Below are 17,682 nucleotides of genomic sequence, written 5' to 3'. Positions count from 1 at the left end.
AGTGCCCTTCTCAGTTGAAGAGGTTTGGAAAACAGACCTCCATATTAGGATCACCATTTCTGAAGAAGTATGGGAACCTCAGTGCTGTGTGGAGGGATGAACCCAGATGTTGCCAAAAGTTTTGTTGTGTTTATGCCACAAAATATCTTGGGATTATTTTTTTTCAGGTTGATCTGCTCCTGTCTTACATCCATAGTAGCCTGACATCTCTGCCATCAGGATGGAAATAAATGCACAAAGCAAAGCTCTTGGAAGGCCAAAGTCTTAGGACTATGCAGGGATGTATAGGAAGAGGCAATAAACAGTATTTGTGAAGCATTTCTCCTTTCTTAGCTTTGGAGATAGTGTATCATATTTTACTTTTTTCTATGGACTTCTAAAGAATTAATTACTGCCTCAATCTTGTACTTCCTCCCCTCTCCACCTGCGCCATCTTTATCTTCTGTTTCTCCTCCCTCTTCCTCTCCAAAAGGGTTGTAGCTAAGCCAAGACATGCTGTTTGCTAAGGAAAACTGAAGTATTAGTAGGTGCGTGCATGAATTGTCAGCCTTATCGAATCTGTTTCTGGCTGACATAATTAAACCTTTGGCAGATGTTTTCCACCTCAGCATTTGACTTCTGCCTCCTTTGGGGTGGTTGCTGGGTGATGAGGTCCTCATGTTTTGTAGTATGAGTTTGCACTCACCAAGGATAGTGGGACAGAGAGCAGGTGTAATGAGGCCACACTGCTGTGAGCTCCCATGTCATACCAGGATCTGTACAGCAGGGACTTTGTTAGTGGTGTCTCATAGAGAGCTGTATATACAGCAGTGTAATTGTGGGCCTAATTCTCCAGTAACTGAAGGGATTTGTGATCTTGACACAGGTTAGGCTTCTTACAAGTATAGATTTTGCTCATCCCTGATGTAACTGCCATATGTGACTCAAATGAGACATTTCTTTGCAGCAAGATGGTGACTGCCTCACTGTTATGCAATGTGAATGCAGCAAATTGAGATTCCATTCTTCTAAAACAGCTACAAGAGAGAGACTGAAGAAAGATGCAAAACTACTGGGAACCATCCAGAGAACTTGCTACATGGGGAACTGCATGTCTTTTTCCTTGCATCCCATCCCTTTTCATATTTTGGTCCTGAAATCTCTTTGTTCCAGTCACAGCAGGGACACAGCACACCGTGCCTCATGTTTTCTCTGCCTTTTATAGGGCTAACCACATTTTTTCTTGCATCAGTAGATCCCCTGGGACCCTCAGCATCATCACATACCTAGGACTGTTCCTGCATACTTTGGGTGTTCCTGCACACTCAAACATGACTCCTATTTGTCCCCTGTTTGAAACTGCACTGTTGTTATTGTGTATCTCTCAATTCTGTAGTCTCTTTCTCTTGGGACTGCTGCCCTCTCATTCTTCCTTGCCAAATACTTTCATGGGTGCTTATTGCAGGATTCTCCATATCCCTTTGGGCTGCTGCCTTTTTTCTTCTTTATAGCTCTAGCACTCCACGCATATTTGGGTTCTGGTACATCCTGTACATCCGTTGCTTCTGAGGGAAGGATGATGTCTAGTGACCCGAGCAGTACTCCTTTGTCCTCCCTCTTGGTGATTGAGCCTATGGGGAGGGGTGGGTGTGAAGAGCTGGTTGGGGTGGAAGCAATACTGTCATTTTCTTGCTGCCTCTGCTGCCTTGCAGGGAAACTAAAACCATGTTTTTCTGTCTCAGCCACAGAGCAACAACAAAACCAGTATAGTAAGCACTGCAAAAGAAACACCCCCAGTGCAGACGTCCATGGTATCTTCCCCAACCACTATTTTTTTTTTTCCTGTTTGGTTTAATTTTGATTCTGTCCTCTTCCCTTCTTTCCTTCCCTGCTCCCCAACCCCATCCCAAGCGCTGCTTGTGCTGCTCTGTTTCAGCTTGTGTTTTGGCTTTGTTCTGTTTGTGTCCCTGTGCTGCTGTGGGGCCTGATCACAGCCTCACAGGCTTTGGGGTGGGGGTGCTGAGCAGAGCTGTGGTTGGATGTGGGGATCGCAGCTTGCCTGGACTTCCCTGTGTGCCCTCCCTGTATAGTTCTGTGTGTCCTGTTCAACTGTTCCTGCTGGCTTTGGAGAGGATAGTTCGAAAGAAGAGAATGGCAAGTTCCAGCTGCTCTCCAGTGTGCAGGAAATTGAGGGTGGACTTCAGGACAGCACAGAAGAAAGGGCAGGCAAAGGGTTTTAGAGTAATCCTTTGTTGTCCATCTGGCCTGCTTACTTGTAGTTGATTCTCTACAGCTCACTGACTTGCTGGGCTAGCATTTTCTGTTTGGGCTGTGTGCAGCAGGCCTCATAGTGTGCCCTCTGTGCCTAGTGCATCTAATGGCACAGCTCAGTGTGGTCTGCTTCTGTGTGCTTGGAAGACCAGGCAGCAGTGTCTGATGACAGGCCGGTGACAGAGGTGGATGGGTGAGTGTACATCACTGCACTGTCAGTCCCTGTTGCCAACTTTGAGTCACCCTGCAAGAGTGAGAGCAGTGGGAGGAGTGATGCAGGATCCTGAAGTGTTGTCCTGCCTGGTAGTGAAGGGTGACTGGAGGAAGGAGCTAGTTAGCACCAATAAGCCTGGTAGCTGGTTTTTGTTTCGTGTCTCTGGAGAGTTGGATCTGGCATTTTTGAGGGTGCTGGGAGGGTAGGATTTGATGGTTTTGTGTGTGTTGTAGAATGAAACGTTCTTGGGACACTTCATAATTTTCTGCTTTCTCTTCACTGATTTTGTTTATGATGGTTTTGATATTGAGAGCGCCTTTCTAAATTATTAATTTTGTTGTTATTGAAATTTGGTCTAATTTTAGACACTTTGAGGCATATGTACCTTTTTTCACAGTCCAACTCCTTAGCAACTCCTCTCTGAGAGGCAGTGAGGTAGTCTGACTTATCCCCTTTTTATTATGGAAATTATGAATGTCCCTTTTTTAAGGTAAAATACTGGGCAAATTTTCCCCAAAACTGGGAGACAAAGGCCCCAGCCCAGTTTTATCTTCTGCTCCCCCTCTACCTTTTCTGAAGCATTTTCCAGTGAGGATGCTGCTGAGGGGTCATTACTTCATGAACAGCACAGAGGCTGCAGACTGGTTGCGCAGTTGCTGCCTGGTGTTTGTGCCAGCCTCACTGACTGGAGGCAAACTGGTAATTAGGGGCATTTGCAGGGAAGCTGGGGGCTTTGTCTCCTTGTGACTGTAGCTTTTAGTGCAGCCTCTCTCTTCAGGAAACCTGTGCAGGAAGTGTGTGCACCCGCACGCAAGCACATGTGTGCTGTTTGGAGTTTGTCGTTTGGTTTTTATTTTAAATGTCAGTCACCTTTTCTCTACTTGCTGGGGAGTGAAAAGAAATGAGAATGCTTTGGAAGTGGAATTTAATGGTTATTCCATCCTTTCCTAGGAGCCTCAAACAACTGTTGTCCATAATGCTACAGATGGCATAAAGGTAAGGTATGGGAGTGTTGACAGAGAAACCACTGCTTCTCTCCTTGTTCTTGTCTTTGTGTTTTAATTTGGTTTCTACTTTTCTGCCGTCTGGTTTGTAGCATGCTCCTGAATACTGCTGGAAGTAGACTGGAAGGGTTGTGTGGTATGGCTGTGGACCTCTGAAGAGGCTGAGTAGGGACAACTGTTCAAATATTATAATCTCTTTCCTACTGTGGTGTGTAATCACCACTCTTTGTATGTGGGGTGGAAGAGAAGATACAGGCACTTACGTAGTTTCTTTTTTTTTTTCTGAAAATGGAGATGTATTCCTCTGAGAAAGATGAGGCCTCTTTTAGCTTCTTGTGGCTATTCTTCTTCCTAACAGAAGCAAATCTCGTAGCTTCTGTCCTTGTAAAAGTTCTGGGTGGATGGCTTAAACATGCTAAAGCTGAGCAGAGATGCTGTTAAGTTTTGCTTAATATTTGGCCTGCTTCCATTCAAATCTTCCTTTTATCATCCTCTCCCCACTGTCCTTGTTAATGTTTCTGTGCTTTCCCCCATCTTTCTTCACAAACAAATCAGACTATTTACTCATGCCCCCAACTGCTGATGCCTGGTAATACTCTGTTCTGCCATGCAGGGTTCCACAGAGAGCTGTAACACCACAACTGAAGATGAGGATCTGAAAGGTAGGTGTTTTGCCTGTAATTTCAAATAGGGTTAAGAGCAGGCAAGGGATCCTGGTGATTTGATCATTACTTTGAACTATCTTCCAAGATTTTTGTGCCTGACTCAGTTCATAAATTCACAATGATGTTGTCATTCCTGTCACAGTGGGACCATGTGTTAGAGAAACAGCTGACTTGGCCTTTGGTGTTATATAAACACTGATGGGTCTGAGCTAATGTGCTTTTTCTCAGAGGTGGAATTCTTTTCTTGCAAATATCATAATCTGTTCATCTCCAGTCTGCTTCTAGGTGTGGAAAATCCCTACCAGTCCCTTCAAGTTTGAAGTCTAGTTGTGGTTTTGTGCTTCCCTATAAGTTACAGGGAGTTGAAACTTCTCTGTTAGTGCCCAGTTTCCCTTCTGACCCCTCTCTGGGAATCAAGTCAGTGACATACACATGCTTCCCTTCTGTTCTTTTGGGGCTTTTTTTCCCCCCTCTTTTTTCTTTTTTCCTTCCTTCCCTCTTTGGGTCTATTTTTTGTTTCTAAGTTTAAGACCATTTTCAGCCTGTTTTCCCTAAATGGAAATGATATTTCATGTCCCTGACTGAGATACAAGTAGAGGGAGAGGCTGAGAAGAGATTTCACACTTTTCAGTGACTACATCATAAGTATTCTGTGCTTGTAAAACTCTTTAGATGAATGAGCTCTGGGTCCCATATCTGCTCACATTGCTTGAGCAGCTGCCATTTTCCCAACCTTCCTGAAGAAACACAAGAAGACATTTTCCTGAATGAGCAAGTTCAGGATAGGTGAACACAAGTTTGCATTCTGAGTCAAATGTGTTAATAGTTGGCACTTTGAGACAGGTATTCTTATACTCCCTGTAGTTGATCTGAGTTAGATATCCAGGGGAAAAAAATCCATGTGGACTCTGTGGTGGTAGCAGCAATGTCACCTCTTGTCAGCTGGGCCAGCTCCTGATGCTTTTCCTGTGACTTGCCTCAAGCTGCTGGCTCTACTTCTGATGAGTCACAGGGAGCAGAAATGTGCCAGGGAGTGAATGAGCTCTGCAATACAGATTGTTTCAGATAAGGCTTGATCTCATTACAGTACAGTATACTTGTTCCCAATTTTTTGCCAAAGACTAACCTGTGGTTCCAGAACCTAGTTTTGAGGGAACTGGGTGGTTTTGGTAGTGCGGTAAAGAAATCAATTTATCTAATCTCCACTGGATCTGTCCATAACAGCTATTTGTCCAGGACCTTGTCTCCTTTGGCAGTTTTTGTTCAAGAGAGGTCCCAGACTTGATCCAGTTAAATCAATGGGTTCTGTAAATTGTGAATATAAATTCTGTGAGGAGAGGAAGGCTAGGACTGGAGCAGGGGGGGACACAACCAGCCAGGGCTAAATATATGAAGAATTATATATGGCTCCATTGGTTTTAATTGAGGTATTCAATTGAGATTTTAATTGAGGTATTTGGTGGTGGTTGGCAGTTTTATTGTTTGGTGGTTTGGGTTTTCTGGTATGGTAGTGGTTTTTTTTATTGTTGTTTTGGGGGGAGGAGTTGGGTTGTTTTGGTTGGGGTTGTTTTGGTGTGTTTTTTTTTTTTTGGCAGAGGTTAGCAGATTTTACTATGATTTTAATAGAAGAGAGCATTTGAATAGTGGCTGGGAGGAAGGGGACTTGCACAGTAACTGTGCTCTGGCCAGGTCTGGTAATCCTAGCTTTTCAGTTTTAAGTGTAGCAGGGTTCACCAGTGTTTATTTTCAACTCCTGCTCCTCCATGTTCTAAGCTTAAGGAAGCACTCAAGCAAAACTACATAGACCAAAAGCTTTGGTGTTGGAGTTCTTGGTGTTCTACATAGCCATGACTCTGGGAAAAGGGAGGTGCTTGTGCAATTCCTCTGCCAGTTTTTTATTTTCAGTAGACAACAGGTTACATAAATCTGTCCTCCTATAGTGTAGGAGACATCATCTTCCTCCATCAGTGGCAGTTGCCTCAGGGATATGTTGTTTCCACTGTGGTAGGACTAACTGTAGCAACCCCCTGCCCTTGTCTCTGGTGTCACTCTAAATTGTATAGCAGATCCATGTTGTAGAGCTGTCTCTACTTGGCTTTGCTCTGGTGGATACTCCTGCATGTCTTGTGCCCAGCATTGTGGTTTCTTTAATGTTCTCCTATTCCCTTTCTCTTTTTTTATTTACTGAACTTGCGTGTTCTGTTTGTGTTTTAATTCCCTGCCATGCTAGCTCCCCCTCTCTCCACCGGGGACGGCAGCTCAGTGCTTGAAGGACGGAGGCACAGTGAGAGCAAAACACAGACTGAGTCCATGCAGTCCCAGCTTTCTCTCTGTTTCTCAGCCAGTAAGTCCAGGGGTGCAGTGCTTCATGGCAACTTTTTCCCACCCCTCCCTCCACCTTTCCCATTTCTCCTTTCCCAAGATTTTTTCCCTTCCTCAACTTCCTTCCAGAATGTTGGTGTTTTGGTTTTTTTTTTTTTTCCATTTCCAGTACTCCAGAATAAAAAGAAATCATCTCCCTTCCTGCAAAATACCCTCATTTGCACACTAAAAAGTTCAAAACCATTCCTTCCTGTTTTGAAAAAGCAAACAAACAAAAGCCAAAACAGAGCCTCATCCTAACTGATTTCATTTCTTTGCTTTCATTTGGGAGAGATGTGTTCTTTGTAAAGATATACTGCCTTTTGAGGATTTCTCAGGCAGGTCACTGTTTCTCTTAGTTTTCCTTGTGGTAAATAGGACCAGTGGTGCAGGTCTGCTTAGGGAGAAGATATGCAAGGGCCAAATTTGGTCTTGCTTGTCAAGAACTTCAGAGCACCGCAGAACAGGGATGGTGCTCACAAACTGTAAGAATAAGTCAGGTTTTACAGAATGCTTCAAGGATTCTTTGGAAGGGATGCTGTGGCTGCTGGAAGACCCCATAGCATTTCTGAATCCATTATTAGATGCTCTGAATTAAAATCCTCAGATAATGTTGGCACTGAGCGGCATTTCTCTGTTGTGCGCTTTACCTTGTGTGTCTGTCTTGCTAGCTTAGCTGGTACCATTGTTAGGCAGCCAGTTACAGAGCCATCTGCCTGATCTCTCCTGAATTGGCTGCTTCTGTAGAGGAGTCTCTGGATGAATAACTTAAAAAATTAATATGAAAAAAACAAATTAGCAGGTTGGAGAAAATCTAGATGAGATTCCCAGCCTTTCTGCTATACAAACATACTGTACTTAGCTGCCTCACAATAGTGAGCTGTAGTGGAAGAGTCCTCAATGTGAATTGGAAATGTCTGGAGTTTCTGGTCAGGTCAGTCTGAAAAGGAAGGAACAGGCATGTCCTCTTTTGTTGTCTCCTTTCTTCCTTACCTTACCTTTCTGCAGACAGCACCAGTATCTCATACAATGCAGTAGCCAGAGATTCTCTGTTACTTATTTTTGAAGTAGCTCTAGGCTGTCGAACTGCTGGTTCTTGAGGTGCAATGGGAAAGGTGTTTTGTCCAGCCAGGACGGAAGGGAAATGATCTCTTCTGAAGTCCTTTTTTTGCAGTGAACTGCTTGCTTAACTTCCTCTTGCTCATACTAAGGCCTTGCTTGGTATGCTGAGAAGTGCCAGTTCACTTCTCTGCCAAGTGGGGCAGCCTTGTCCCACCCTGCTGCCCCCCGAGTTGAGATTTGCAGTGTTTTGTTTGCTTGACCCTTTCCCTTCTCTCACTTCTTACCTGCCCTCGTGCTGCTCTGTCACTGCCCTAACCAGTGTTTCAGATCACCCTCAAACTACCTTCAGCAGCATTAGTGTGATTCCTTTGAGACGTCTTCTGTACAGGAGCCTCTCTGAGTAGTCTCTGTCCCAGCTGCTGTGTGACAGAGGCAGGAGAGCAGGTAGAGGCTGCTGGGATGTGGCTCTGTGTGCCAACCGGGGCTGAGGCTGTGTGTGTTTGTACTACTTTGTTGTTTTTTTATTTTGCTTTCTGGATTTTTTTGTTTATTATGTTAATGCTTACATTTGTTTTGCAGCTACACAGTCTTGTGAAGAGAAGCTTCTTGCCTGGGACAGCCCAGGGCAGACATTGGAGTTAGAGCGTGCTCGGTCGGAGCCTTTGCTAACTCCAGTAGTTCCCTTTGTACTTAACAGTACACCGTGTAAGTTAGCAGCTGGGTAGCAGTAGTGGTGTAGCGCAACTAATGCTAGTTACCCTAGATGTCAACTTACCCCCCGTCCTCTCCGCCTGTGTGCCCTGCACCGCCCTGCCCACCCAGAAAGGTCCGGAGCGCGCCTCGCAACTCATCGCATTACTCCTGGCGTGAGCCGCGGGCGCGGCGCCGAGGAGCGGCTCTGCCCCAAGCCCGGCCCGACCGCCCCCAGCCGCCGGGGCGGAGACCGCGGGTGTGAGCTCCGTCCGGTGCGCAAACGGCACTGCCGAAAGCGTGGCTTCGTGCCCTGTGTCCTTTTGCGGCCCGCGGGCTGGGCCCTGCTGTCGGCTGTCCCTTGGGGCTCTCGAAGTAGGCAGGGAGACAGCGCCAGTCGCTGTCGTGCCCCGCTACTTCGCTGTCTGCCTGCCGCCTCTCTGTGCAGCTCCGCAATTGGAGGCCCCGGGCATTCCTCAGGAGAGGCAGGAGCATATGCCTTCCCCGATGTCCTACGGAAAACGTGGGTCGGATCACCTGTGTGCTGGCTGTAGCTCGGGACATGTAGTGAAAGCATGAAGGTGTGCAGTCTGATGGAATGGACTTGTGTTGAATGACAGGGTTGGTGCTGCTGCATAGTGACATTTGGGAAGGGGGTACAAATCTCTGTGAGGTGAGTTAGGGCCGTGCTTGGCAGGTTGTCTCACTCATCCCAAATGGAATCTTTCCCATGGACTCCATTTTCAATACTGCACACATTGGTGTGTGCCTGCATGGGAGGAAAATCCAGCAGGTAACCCTGCTTCATGCAGAAGCAATTCCATACAGCTTACTTGTTTTTCACAATAAACATAGCCTACTGTGTACTTTTTATCCATGTGCTGTATATGTCTTTCAATGTGTGGAAATGTGTACAGGCTCAGTGACAAAGCCAGCTCCCTTGCTTTTGTGAGCAGGGGTTGTGAAAAACCTCAGAAGGTGTGTGGCCTGGACAATTTGTTGTGGGAAACCAAGAGAAGGGAATGCAGAGGTACTGGACAGAGAGGATCCAAATAACAGTTGATGGTTAGCCCCCATCTCCATTTGCTTTGAAGTCCAGTGTACTGGGTTAGGTTAATGGTAGTGCTGTTCAGAATACTGAATAGGATTGTGCTGTAGGGTTTGGATTGACCTAAGCTAACTGCCTGAGGAACAGAACACATACTAATATATAGCTAGGACATGTCCATCCAACCCATCCATCCTGCTGCAGTTGTCTTTCTAGCTTTTGGAAGTCATCTCTACACATCCCAGTTGCTTCTTTGTGGCTTTCCTAATAACAGGTATTGGTGATGGTGATAAGCAAGTTGTTTGGGGACGTTTTCTAGTTGGCTTGGTTTGTGTATATGACTACTGTGGTGAAGGGTTTCCACACCTCAAATTGCCAGACAAGTGCTTCACATTGGCAGGTTCACTGACATTCATTGGTCAGACTCCCCAGAAGCCTCTCAGACTGTCATCCAGGAGACACCTCTGTTGCCTGAGACCTTTCTAGAAGAAAAATAATTGAAGTACATACCTCTTTATTTCCTTTTGTTGTGCATTTTGGGATCACTATTCCCCTTTCATACCACTGCCCTCCTACCCTCACGTGGATGGCTGTCATTATTGCATAGCTCCAGAATGCAGGGAGCAGCATCCTATGAGATCTAGACTAATGGTGCTCCCCAGATTGCTTGTAGAAAGCATTCACTAGCCTCATATTCCCACTTAAGTCTTACACAAAGTTCAATTGCTCTTCCTCCTCGTTTGCAGTGCGTAAGCAAGAAATCATTAAGATAACAGAGCAGCTCATAGAAGCCATCAACAATGGAGACTTTGAGGCTTATACGTAAGTACGGATGTCTTTTGATGTGTCATTCATCAGTTTGTGTGCAAGCAATGTTCTGGTTCCTGGATATGAGAAGCTGTCATCCACTCAGGGATGCTAAAAAGTTTTATGTATTCTAGCCTCCATCAGTTAGGAGTAGGGGTAGGGCAGAGCTCTCCAAATGAACATCAAGTAAAACTCAGGTATCAAACAGCAATAGGAGTGACAAAGGGGAGGAAAATGTCCTGGCTTTGTAAGAAAAGCAGCAAGGAGGACAGTGAGTTGGGCAAAAATAGAATAAAAGAGAAGCCAGAAACTAATGTGCTTGTTTTGTGTGAAAAGCCAAGTGACACCAATTCCTTCTTGTTGCAGGAGGATTGAGTCCTCCAGGGATTTACTCCTTGGAGTAGGGAAGTAGTTAGGTGGACATGGGGTGTAAGTCAAATGACATATCAGCATTTCATTGTGTAAATAGCCGTTGCACTCAAATGCAGACTGCAAGCCTGTGGTGATTTTCTTTGCAGAAAAATCTGTGATCCTGGTTTGACCTCATTTGAACCTGAAGCACTGGGGAACCTGGTTGAAGGAATGGATTTCCATAAGTTTTACTTTGAGAACTGTGAGTGGGTAGATTTGGTAACACCAACAGCTTTCTCTCTAATCTTAATTTATGCCACATTGGTGGGGGGGAGGGGCAGGGGGAGCTGGCAGTACTGAACTGATTGTGCCTGCGTTATAATGCATTTGTAAGAACCAGCATTCTTTTTCTCAAAAGCCTTTTTCAGCAACAATTTCAATTCTAATACCCAGATCCATCCAGTGTAGGCACACAGTTTGCTTGGTGCAAATATTTTGTAAGCACAGACTGCAGAGCTTTAAAAATCTGAGGCACTGGATTTCCTACTGATATGGAAATGGAAAAGATGAGCATATTTTGATGCAAACAATATTGTGTATTTGGGGTAGACACAGTAAATTGTCAGAAATAGATAGTCACGCACAAATCAGTCACACCTTCACTTTGAGTTTTTCATGGACCATTTCAGATCTCTTAATACCTAATGAACCTGCTGTGTGGATACAAGGGTCACCTTGCCAGCCTGGGGCAGGGAAAAGAGTTGGGAGAAATGCTGTCATTTATGCTAGTGGATTTGCCTCCTTTCTTAGATGTTTCCATAGGATGAGATAATTGAAATTTAAATCCTGAGCTGTTGAGTTTGTTTTATTTTGGGGGTTAGGTCAAGAGCCTTAGTACTGGCAATTTCTAGTGCTCTAACTATGCAAATACTTTGTCTCTCAAAAGCCTCACTTCTCTGAGGCTTGTTCATACTTAATACAGGACTAGCTTAAAGACCTCCTGATTATTGACTCTTTTGCAGCAATATTCTGTTAATATAAGATTTTTTCCTGTAACTGAAGAAACATCAGCACTGGTGTTGAAAAAGTGGCGAGTAGTCTTTGCAGAAGAAGTGGGAGCCAAGGGGTCAGGGTTTTCTAGGCAATAGCAAGTGCAGAGTTCCTAAGAATGAACAGGTGGTAGGGGGGTGGAAATTGCTTGGATTTTTACTGGAAAATTGCAGGAGCAATTTTTATTTTATCCCAGAATCCAGTGGAAGGTGAGTAGAATACAAAAGAGGTTGGAGTATGTAGGGGGCTGTTCCTTCTTGGCAGTAAGACTCTGATGGTTTTGCATGTTCTGCCAGTACTGTCGAAGAACAGCAAGCCAATACACACCACCATCCTGAACCCTCATGTCCATGTCATTGGTGAAGATGCTGCCTGCATTGCGTACATCCGCCTGACTCAATACATTGATGGCCAAGGCCGGCCCCGCACCACGCAGTCTGAAGAGACCCGTGTCTGGCACCGCCGAGATGGCAAGTGGCTGAACGTCCACTACCACTGCTCTGGAGCGCCTGCAGCACCTCTCCAGTGAGGATCAAATACGGGTATGCACTATCAGGGAAGGAGTATATCACACATAAAACTAAAGGTGTTGTGCGTGAGGATTCAGTAGTCAAGGCTGTTTAGTGGCTGTGAGAGAAACATTTTTTGTTGTCTGTACACTAAATACTTTTGGTAAGTTCTGACCTCTAGACTTAGCAGGATTATCTGCCACTCCTGACAGTCTGGAGTAATGTGCCAGAAGCTTGTTCCTGAATATAGTTACTACCCTTGTGGCAGCAATGCTTCCTCCCAGATACTCAGGTCTGTGCTTGGACAGAGTGCTAATCTAGAGCATCTCATGCTGTGCACAGGCTTGCTGTTTCTAAGCTGTGATCTGCATTTACATGCTGAGGGTGATTTCAGTGAACTTTTTTGATGAGAATGTTGTATTCTAGAGATCATATTGCAAAAATTATACGGAACAATTTCTGTGCCATAGGGGTAAAGATTTATTCATGTAAATTTTACTACTGATTTTCCAATTAGCAGGAACTATTTAGTACCCAATGTTGAGAAGACTCAGAGAAAAAAAGAATAAATCTAAACAAATAACAATATCAAAGGATTTCAAATATCCTTGATTAGCTTGCCACAGTTCAGCATTGGAGGAAATTTGTTATGAAGTTTAAAATTAAGTAATTTGTTGCATGCTCCAAAAAGACATCAGATCTATTTACTTTGTTTATTGCCTTACTGGTTTCTTTTAGTCAGATATGACTTCTTTCATTCTACACTGAAGTATATATTACATTAATTTTAAAGATCGAAGTCTCTTAATCTTAGGACCTTTTTACTAAAGATTTTCTATTTAGGAGCAAACACAAAAAACATCTAAAGCTGGGAGACAAGTTTTTTTAAATGTAGTAATTTGAGGATGAACCTGTAGTCTTGTGTACTACTTGAGAAAAAGCCAAGAGCAGTTTTTATTTTTATGTACTCTGAGGGCTTCAATCCTACTGAAGGTAATGGAAAGTAGTGTGAACTATCATAAAGAAACTTCAGTGCTCACAGATGGAATTTGAAAAGCAAAAGTTCATTGTGGTCACCAGAAGCAGAGAAGGTTTTAAGAGAGCTGGACAATCAGCTCAATTTCCAGAGAGTAAGACAGTGAGAATGATAGTCTTTGCAGGGAAACAGAAACAACCCCTTACTTGCATGAGGTTTTTGTCACAGCGTTATTGAGGGAGACTTCTGGCCTAGATTTGCAGAAGAATTTGCAGAAGAAATTTATGAAATTTAAGATTGGTATGACCTAGTGGCTATGCCTAAGAGGTTTGAGGAAGTTTAGGAATGGGAAATCTTAGCTGCTACAGCAGATGTATGTTTCCTTGACTTGGATCCTGAAATGTTGCACCCCTTCCAAAAGTATGTGATGGAGGGTTTCTGAAAACTGCACAGCAAAAGCCATTTGCTAACCACAAATCATTGGTTAAAGCAATGTTTAAAAAACCTCCTACCCCATAAATGAAATTTAAGTTGAAATATTTGCATGCATTTTTGAGTTCTGAAGGAAGTGTAACTACATGCAATTGGGAGTGAGGTTAGTGTGGGCAGCCTCCATCTGAACATGCTTGAATCATTTAGGAGCAAGCATTGGCCCACATGCAGTGAAGGGTAAAGATGAAGAAGGAATGAAGTGAGGAAGAATTCTTAAATAGAAAGCAGTGGTGTGTTCTCACCTGGAAGGCAGAGTTCAGTTTTGGGTAAGTCATCTTAAAAGGAAACTGCAGCTGTAAAAGAAGTTGGAGGTTAATCAGAGGACTTTGTCTAACAAAAGAGAAGAAACCGAGAAGGGAGGAAACTCGTAAGAGAGTTTGTTACAAAGATTTCCAAGAAATGGTAGAAAAGATTTGGCTGCATTTCATGGCAGAACAATGCTGGGGAAAAAACAACAACAAATCAGAAAAACTTAAAACTGATCCAAATAAATTCAGTAATTCAAGAGAAGATGATTACCTAGGAGAAGCCCTTACTAAAAGCAGCCACTAGGGCTACAACTATGCAAAACTGCAGAAAAGCTCATACACTTACTTGAATATTGAGAACATTCAGAGACAAAATTACTGAAGATTTAAAAATAAATATTTCAGTTCAAGGCAAAAGCCAATGGGAAGTGAGGAAGAAACTGTTCTTAGGACAAGAGCTTTTGATCACCCTTTGGGAAACTTCTTCAACATCTGGAACATCACTAGTATATAGTGGGCCCAGGTCTGCTCCAATCAAGCAAGTAATTAATTTTAGCAAGTAGTTCATTTTCATTGGCCCACTCAGCCAACTGGAAGGGAAAGTGTGTACCTCTTGTGAGGGCTCTCCTCACAAGCCCCCATCTGCCCTGCATTAGAAAGGGTTTCTGCCTGCATCAAGTAATTAGCCTGTAAAAAAGGTGGTTTATTAATCGTATACAGCTAACATTTGGCTTTATTTCTTTCCATCTTCCATCCTGTTTTCCCCTCTCCTTTCTGGATGGACACTGCTTCTTCCTGACCGCAGCAACTTGTGGAGATACTCAGCTGGAGGGCAATATCTTCTTAGCGAGCAGCTCTGGAGTGCCTGAGTGACAGCAGTGGTCATGTCTGTTTTGACATTAAAAAAAAAAAAATACAAAGTACAAACAGGCAGCAGCCAAATGCACGAAACCCTGCATGCATCTGATGCTCTGGGCGCTGCCTTTCTGTTGTTTTCCATGGATCCATCGTGTCTGTTTCTGCTGTAAGAAGGTGTTTTTAAATCTTAAAAAGGAAAAAAAAGAGACATGTTGTTTGTATAAAATAATTAAAAAAACAACCAGGAATAATGCTAAATAAATGACAGATTATCCAACATGCCCTCTCCCCCAGGGCTAAGAAAATGGCAGCAGCTGGAACATCTTTCAGAAATGAAGTGAGGGGGAATGCAAAAGTGAAGGAGAGAGAAAGAGAGCGAAAAAGGAGGCGGCTTGAGCAGTGGATGGCTGAACTGTGCTTCACAAAGCCATGGTGGAAGCTAGCATCGCATTCAGGCTGTGTTGCAACCTCAGTCAGTGAGAGGTAGTGAAGAGACCCCAGAGGAGCCAGTGTGAAGACTGGGGCTCAAGAGAGAGGAGGTGCTTCTCATCCCGTTGCCTGGCAGACTGACTGCAGCCTGTTTCTGCACAGCAAGAGCGCTATGGAAAGCTGGTTGCTCGGCTGCTGGATCCCAAAACAGACTTTTTCTTTTTTTTTTTTTTTTTTTTTTTTGTTTTGTTTTGTTTTGTTTGTTTGCTTGTTTGGTTTCTCTTGTAAAGAAAAAAAAACACAAAAGTAGGATGTTGATTTAAAACTAAAGGTCAAAGTAGGGATTAAAAAAATGGGTTTAAGTGAATATAACTTAAATGAAAGCTTGCTCTTCAGAGATACTGGTTTTAGAAACAGCCACTACCTGGAGGTTTGAAGACAGCTTATTTAACTTAACAAAATAATAAAGCATTGCATTAAGAGCTGAGATTTTGGAGGATGAGGGTAAATGTATGGAATTTTCTATTTTTTAGTTTTTTTTCCTTGCTAGTAGTATAGTTGGGATCCACAGTGCTGCAGAACACGTGTTCCTTATGAAGCAGACAAAACCCTTAGTGTTATGTTCTTCATAAAAACTTGCACATACACTCCTATATGAGGCATAAATAGCGTGTGTTTTTTATACTGAAATATATGCACCCGTAGAATTAAAGGAGTTACCTGGCCTCCTGTTCAGTGTGTTTGGTCTCCCAGTAAAACAGCAGTGGGAGCCAGCAGTCCCAGCCAGGTGCTTTTCCTCACAATTAACCAACCCATCTAATGTTTGTAAGTGTCATGTTTACTAGTGTTTATTTGGATAATTTTTCTATTTTTTACAGTGATGTTGTAACACAGAAAACTGTCAGATCAGAACCTCAAAAACTGTAGCTGAAGGACTCTGGGCCATCTCCCTATATTGCCTCTGGGTGTTAGAGGATACCTCATGAAGCAGATGAGAAAGGAAATGAGCACATGTGATCTGATGTTTGTCCTTTGGGTCAGTTCATCTTCCTTTCTTTGCTGCAAAAGGAGTCCATTTCCTTTATTCACTGAGTGTGGAATGTGGAAGTGTTTTGTTGACCTTACCAAGGAGGGAGCTTAGCCCTCTTAGAAGAAAAATAGGGCCTTTCTGGCAGGCCTCACAGGATTTGTCTTGACCAAGGGAAGGCATGACTTGCAGAAGTTGGGATGGGCTTTTACCTGAATTTCTATCTACCCCTATCATTTTTTTGTATCTTTCAAGGGAGTTCAAGTGATTGCATTGACAGCATAGTAACTGTGAGGCCACCTTTTTACAGGGTAAAGAAGAGAAGGAAGCCAATTTGGAAACTTAATCCTTATTTAATGCAGAAAATAAAAGCTGTTACACTAAGAAGAGCTGTCACTTTGCAACAGTTAGTTCTCTGCTCCCTTTGTTAGAGAGGTGCTATCCCACACTAGGATTAGATCAGCTAGGCCTGCCCTGATGAAGGAAAAGACCATCCACACTTCCCGTGTTTGTCTACGTAAATACCTTTTTCTTCCTCCCTCCACCATGACGGGGACAAGTGGTAGGATGAAACCCATGGAGGGCAAACACTAGATTTTATTATTTTGAAACCTTTTTAAGACAGCACTAAGCTAGTGTGTGAAGTGGAAAAGTAAAAAGCCTTGATATTTTATTCGGATACTTTTTAAAGCCACAAAGAGAAAGCAGACAGGAGATTGCAATTATGCCGTTTAAAAAAAATAAATACAAAACATTATGCATGCCTTCTTTAGGTCTGATTTTCCTTGTCTCTTTACCTGATGGTTATTAATAATTACAAAGAAAACCCTCTGTATTAAGCATCTGCATCTTTCAGAGAAAATTTTAAAAGAGCTCTTGGGTTTTTTGGTTTTGCACAGTCTTGGAGACAAACTCTCTTTTGGTTGTTTGTTTATTTTATTTCCTTTTATGTTAATGAGAACCTTAGCTTGGTATGGCCATTATCAAACACAGCTGTACACCTTTAGCATCCTTAATGTTCTCTTATGGGGCTAATATAAGCATCTATATAAGATATATTATGAATATCACATTTTAAACAGGAAATGGAAGGCATTTGATGCAGAATCTTTGCATGATATAGAAATAATTAAAGTTAGCTAGTGTTTGTTTGTTTGGTCTGAATGTTGGTAGAACCTTCATAGCTTTGTTACAATGAAACCTTGAACTGAAGATATTTAATAAAATAACATTTAAACAGTGCAAAGTTCTCAGTGTCATGTTTTTCTCTTAAGCCATGGCACAATGTGGAATTTGCACTTCTGAGATAAGAATCAATGTGCAAAGCTTTTGTTGTGTCAGTTAATAATTTGATTTTAAAATACGTTTACAAATGAAAAAAGGTGTTATCATACCCAAAATGAAAAAAAATACTGGGGTTAATAAAAACAGGGGAACAACAGAACCTGTTTAAATAACTATTATGGCATCAACAGAACCTGTTTAAATGAATATTATGGCATTTCCCTGACCAGCAGAGAAATGTTGCTTCTGTTCCTGATAGCCTAATTCTTGGCAAGGCTCTGCTCTTACTATGTTTCTCATTTTCCTCACCAATATTTCATATTCTTTGTGGGAGAAGCTGTCTTGCCATTAGGTTCG

At 43.0% G+C, this 17,682-nt stretch overlaps 1 protein-coding gene across 14 annotated transcripts in view; it reads left to right on the top strand.

Moving 5' to 3' along the window:
* CAMK2G (calcium/calmodulin dependent protein kinase II gamma) overlaps positions 1-17,281 on the top strand; it is a 121,131-nt gene extending 103,850 nt beyond the window's left edge. For 4 of the 14 annotated variants that reach the window (XM_068139833.1, XM_068139834.1, XM_068139839.1 and 1 more), the window contains 9 exons: positions 1,722-1,790; positions 3,416-3,460; positions 4,082-4,130; positions 6,364-6,477; positions 8,136-8,261; positions 10,041-10,116; positions 10,620-10,714; positions 11,799-12,044; positions 14,533-17,281. In XM_068139833.1, coding sequence (XP_067995934.1) covers positions 1,722-1,790; positions 3,416-3,460; positions 4,082-4,130; positions 6,364-6,477; positions 8,136-8,261; positions 10,041-10,116; positions 10,620-10,714; positions 11,799-12,031 — 807 coding nt within the window. In that variant the 3' untranslated portion in view covers positions 12,032-12,044; positions 14,533-17,281. The remainder of the gene's footprint in view (positions 1-1,721; positions 1,791-3,415; positions 3,461-4,081; positions 4,131-6,363; positions 6,478-8,135; positions 8,262-10,040; positions 10,117-10,619; positions 10,715-11,798; positions 12,045-14,532) is intronic. The other 10 variants (XM_068139836.1, XM_068139837.1, XM_068139838.1 and 7 more) reach the window with 5 other exon arrangements.
* Positions 17,282-17,682: the final 401 nt, after the last annotated feature.

This window comes from Melanerpes formicivorus, unplaced genomic scaffold, assembly GCF_026170545.1.
Source record: "Melanerpes formicivorus ecotype bairdi unplaced genomic scaffold, bMelFor1.0.p_v2 SCAF_6, whole genome shotgun sequence".
In the NCBI taxonomy this organism is placed as follows: Eukaryota; Metazoa; Chordata; class Aves; order Piciformes; family Picidae; genus Melanerpes; species Melanerpes formicivorus.
The sequence above is the reverse complement of the archived record's forward strand: the minus strand, read 5'-3'. Positions and strand labels throughout refer to the sequence as shown.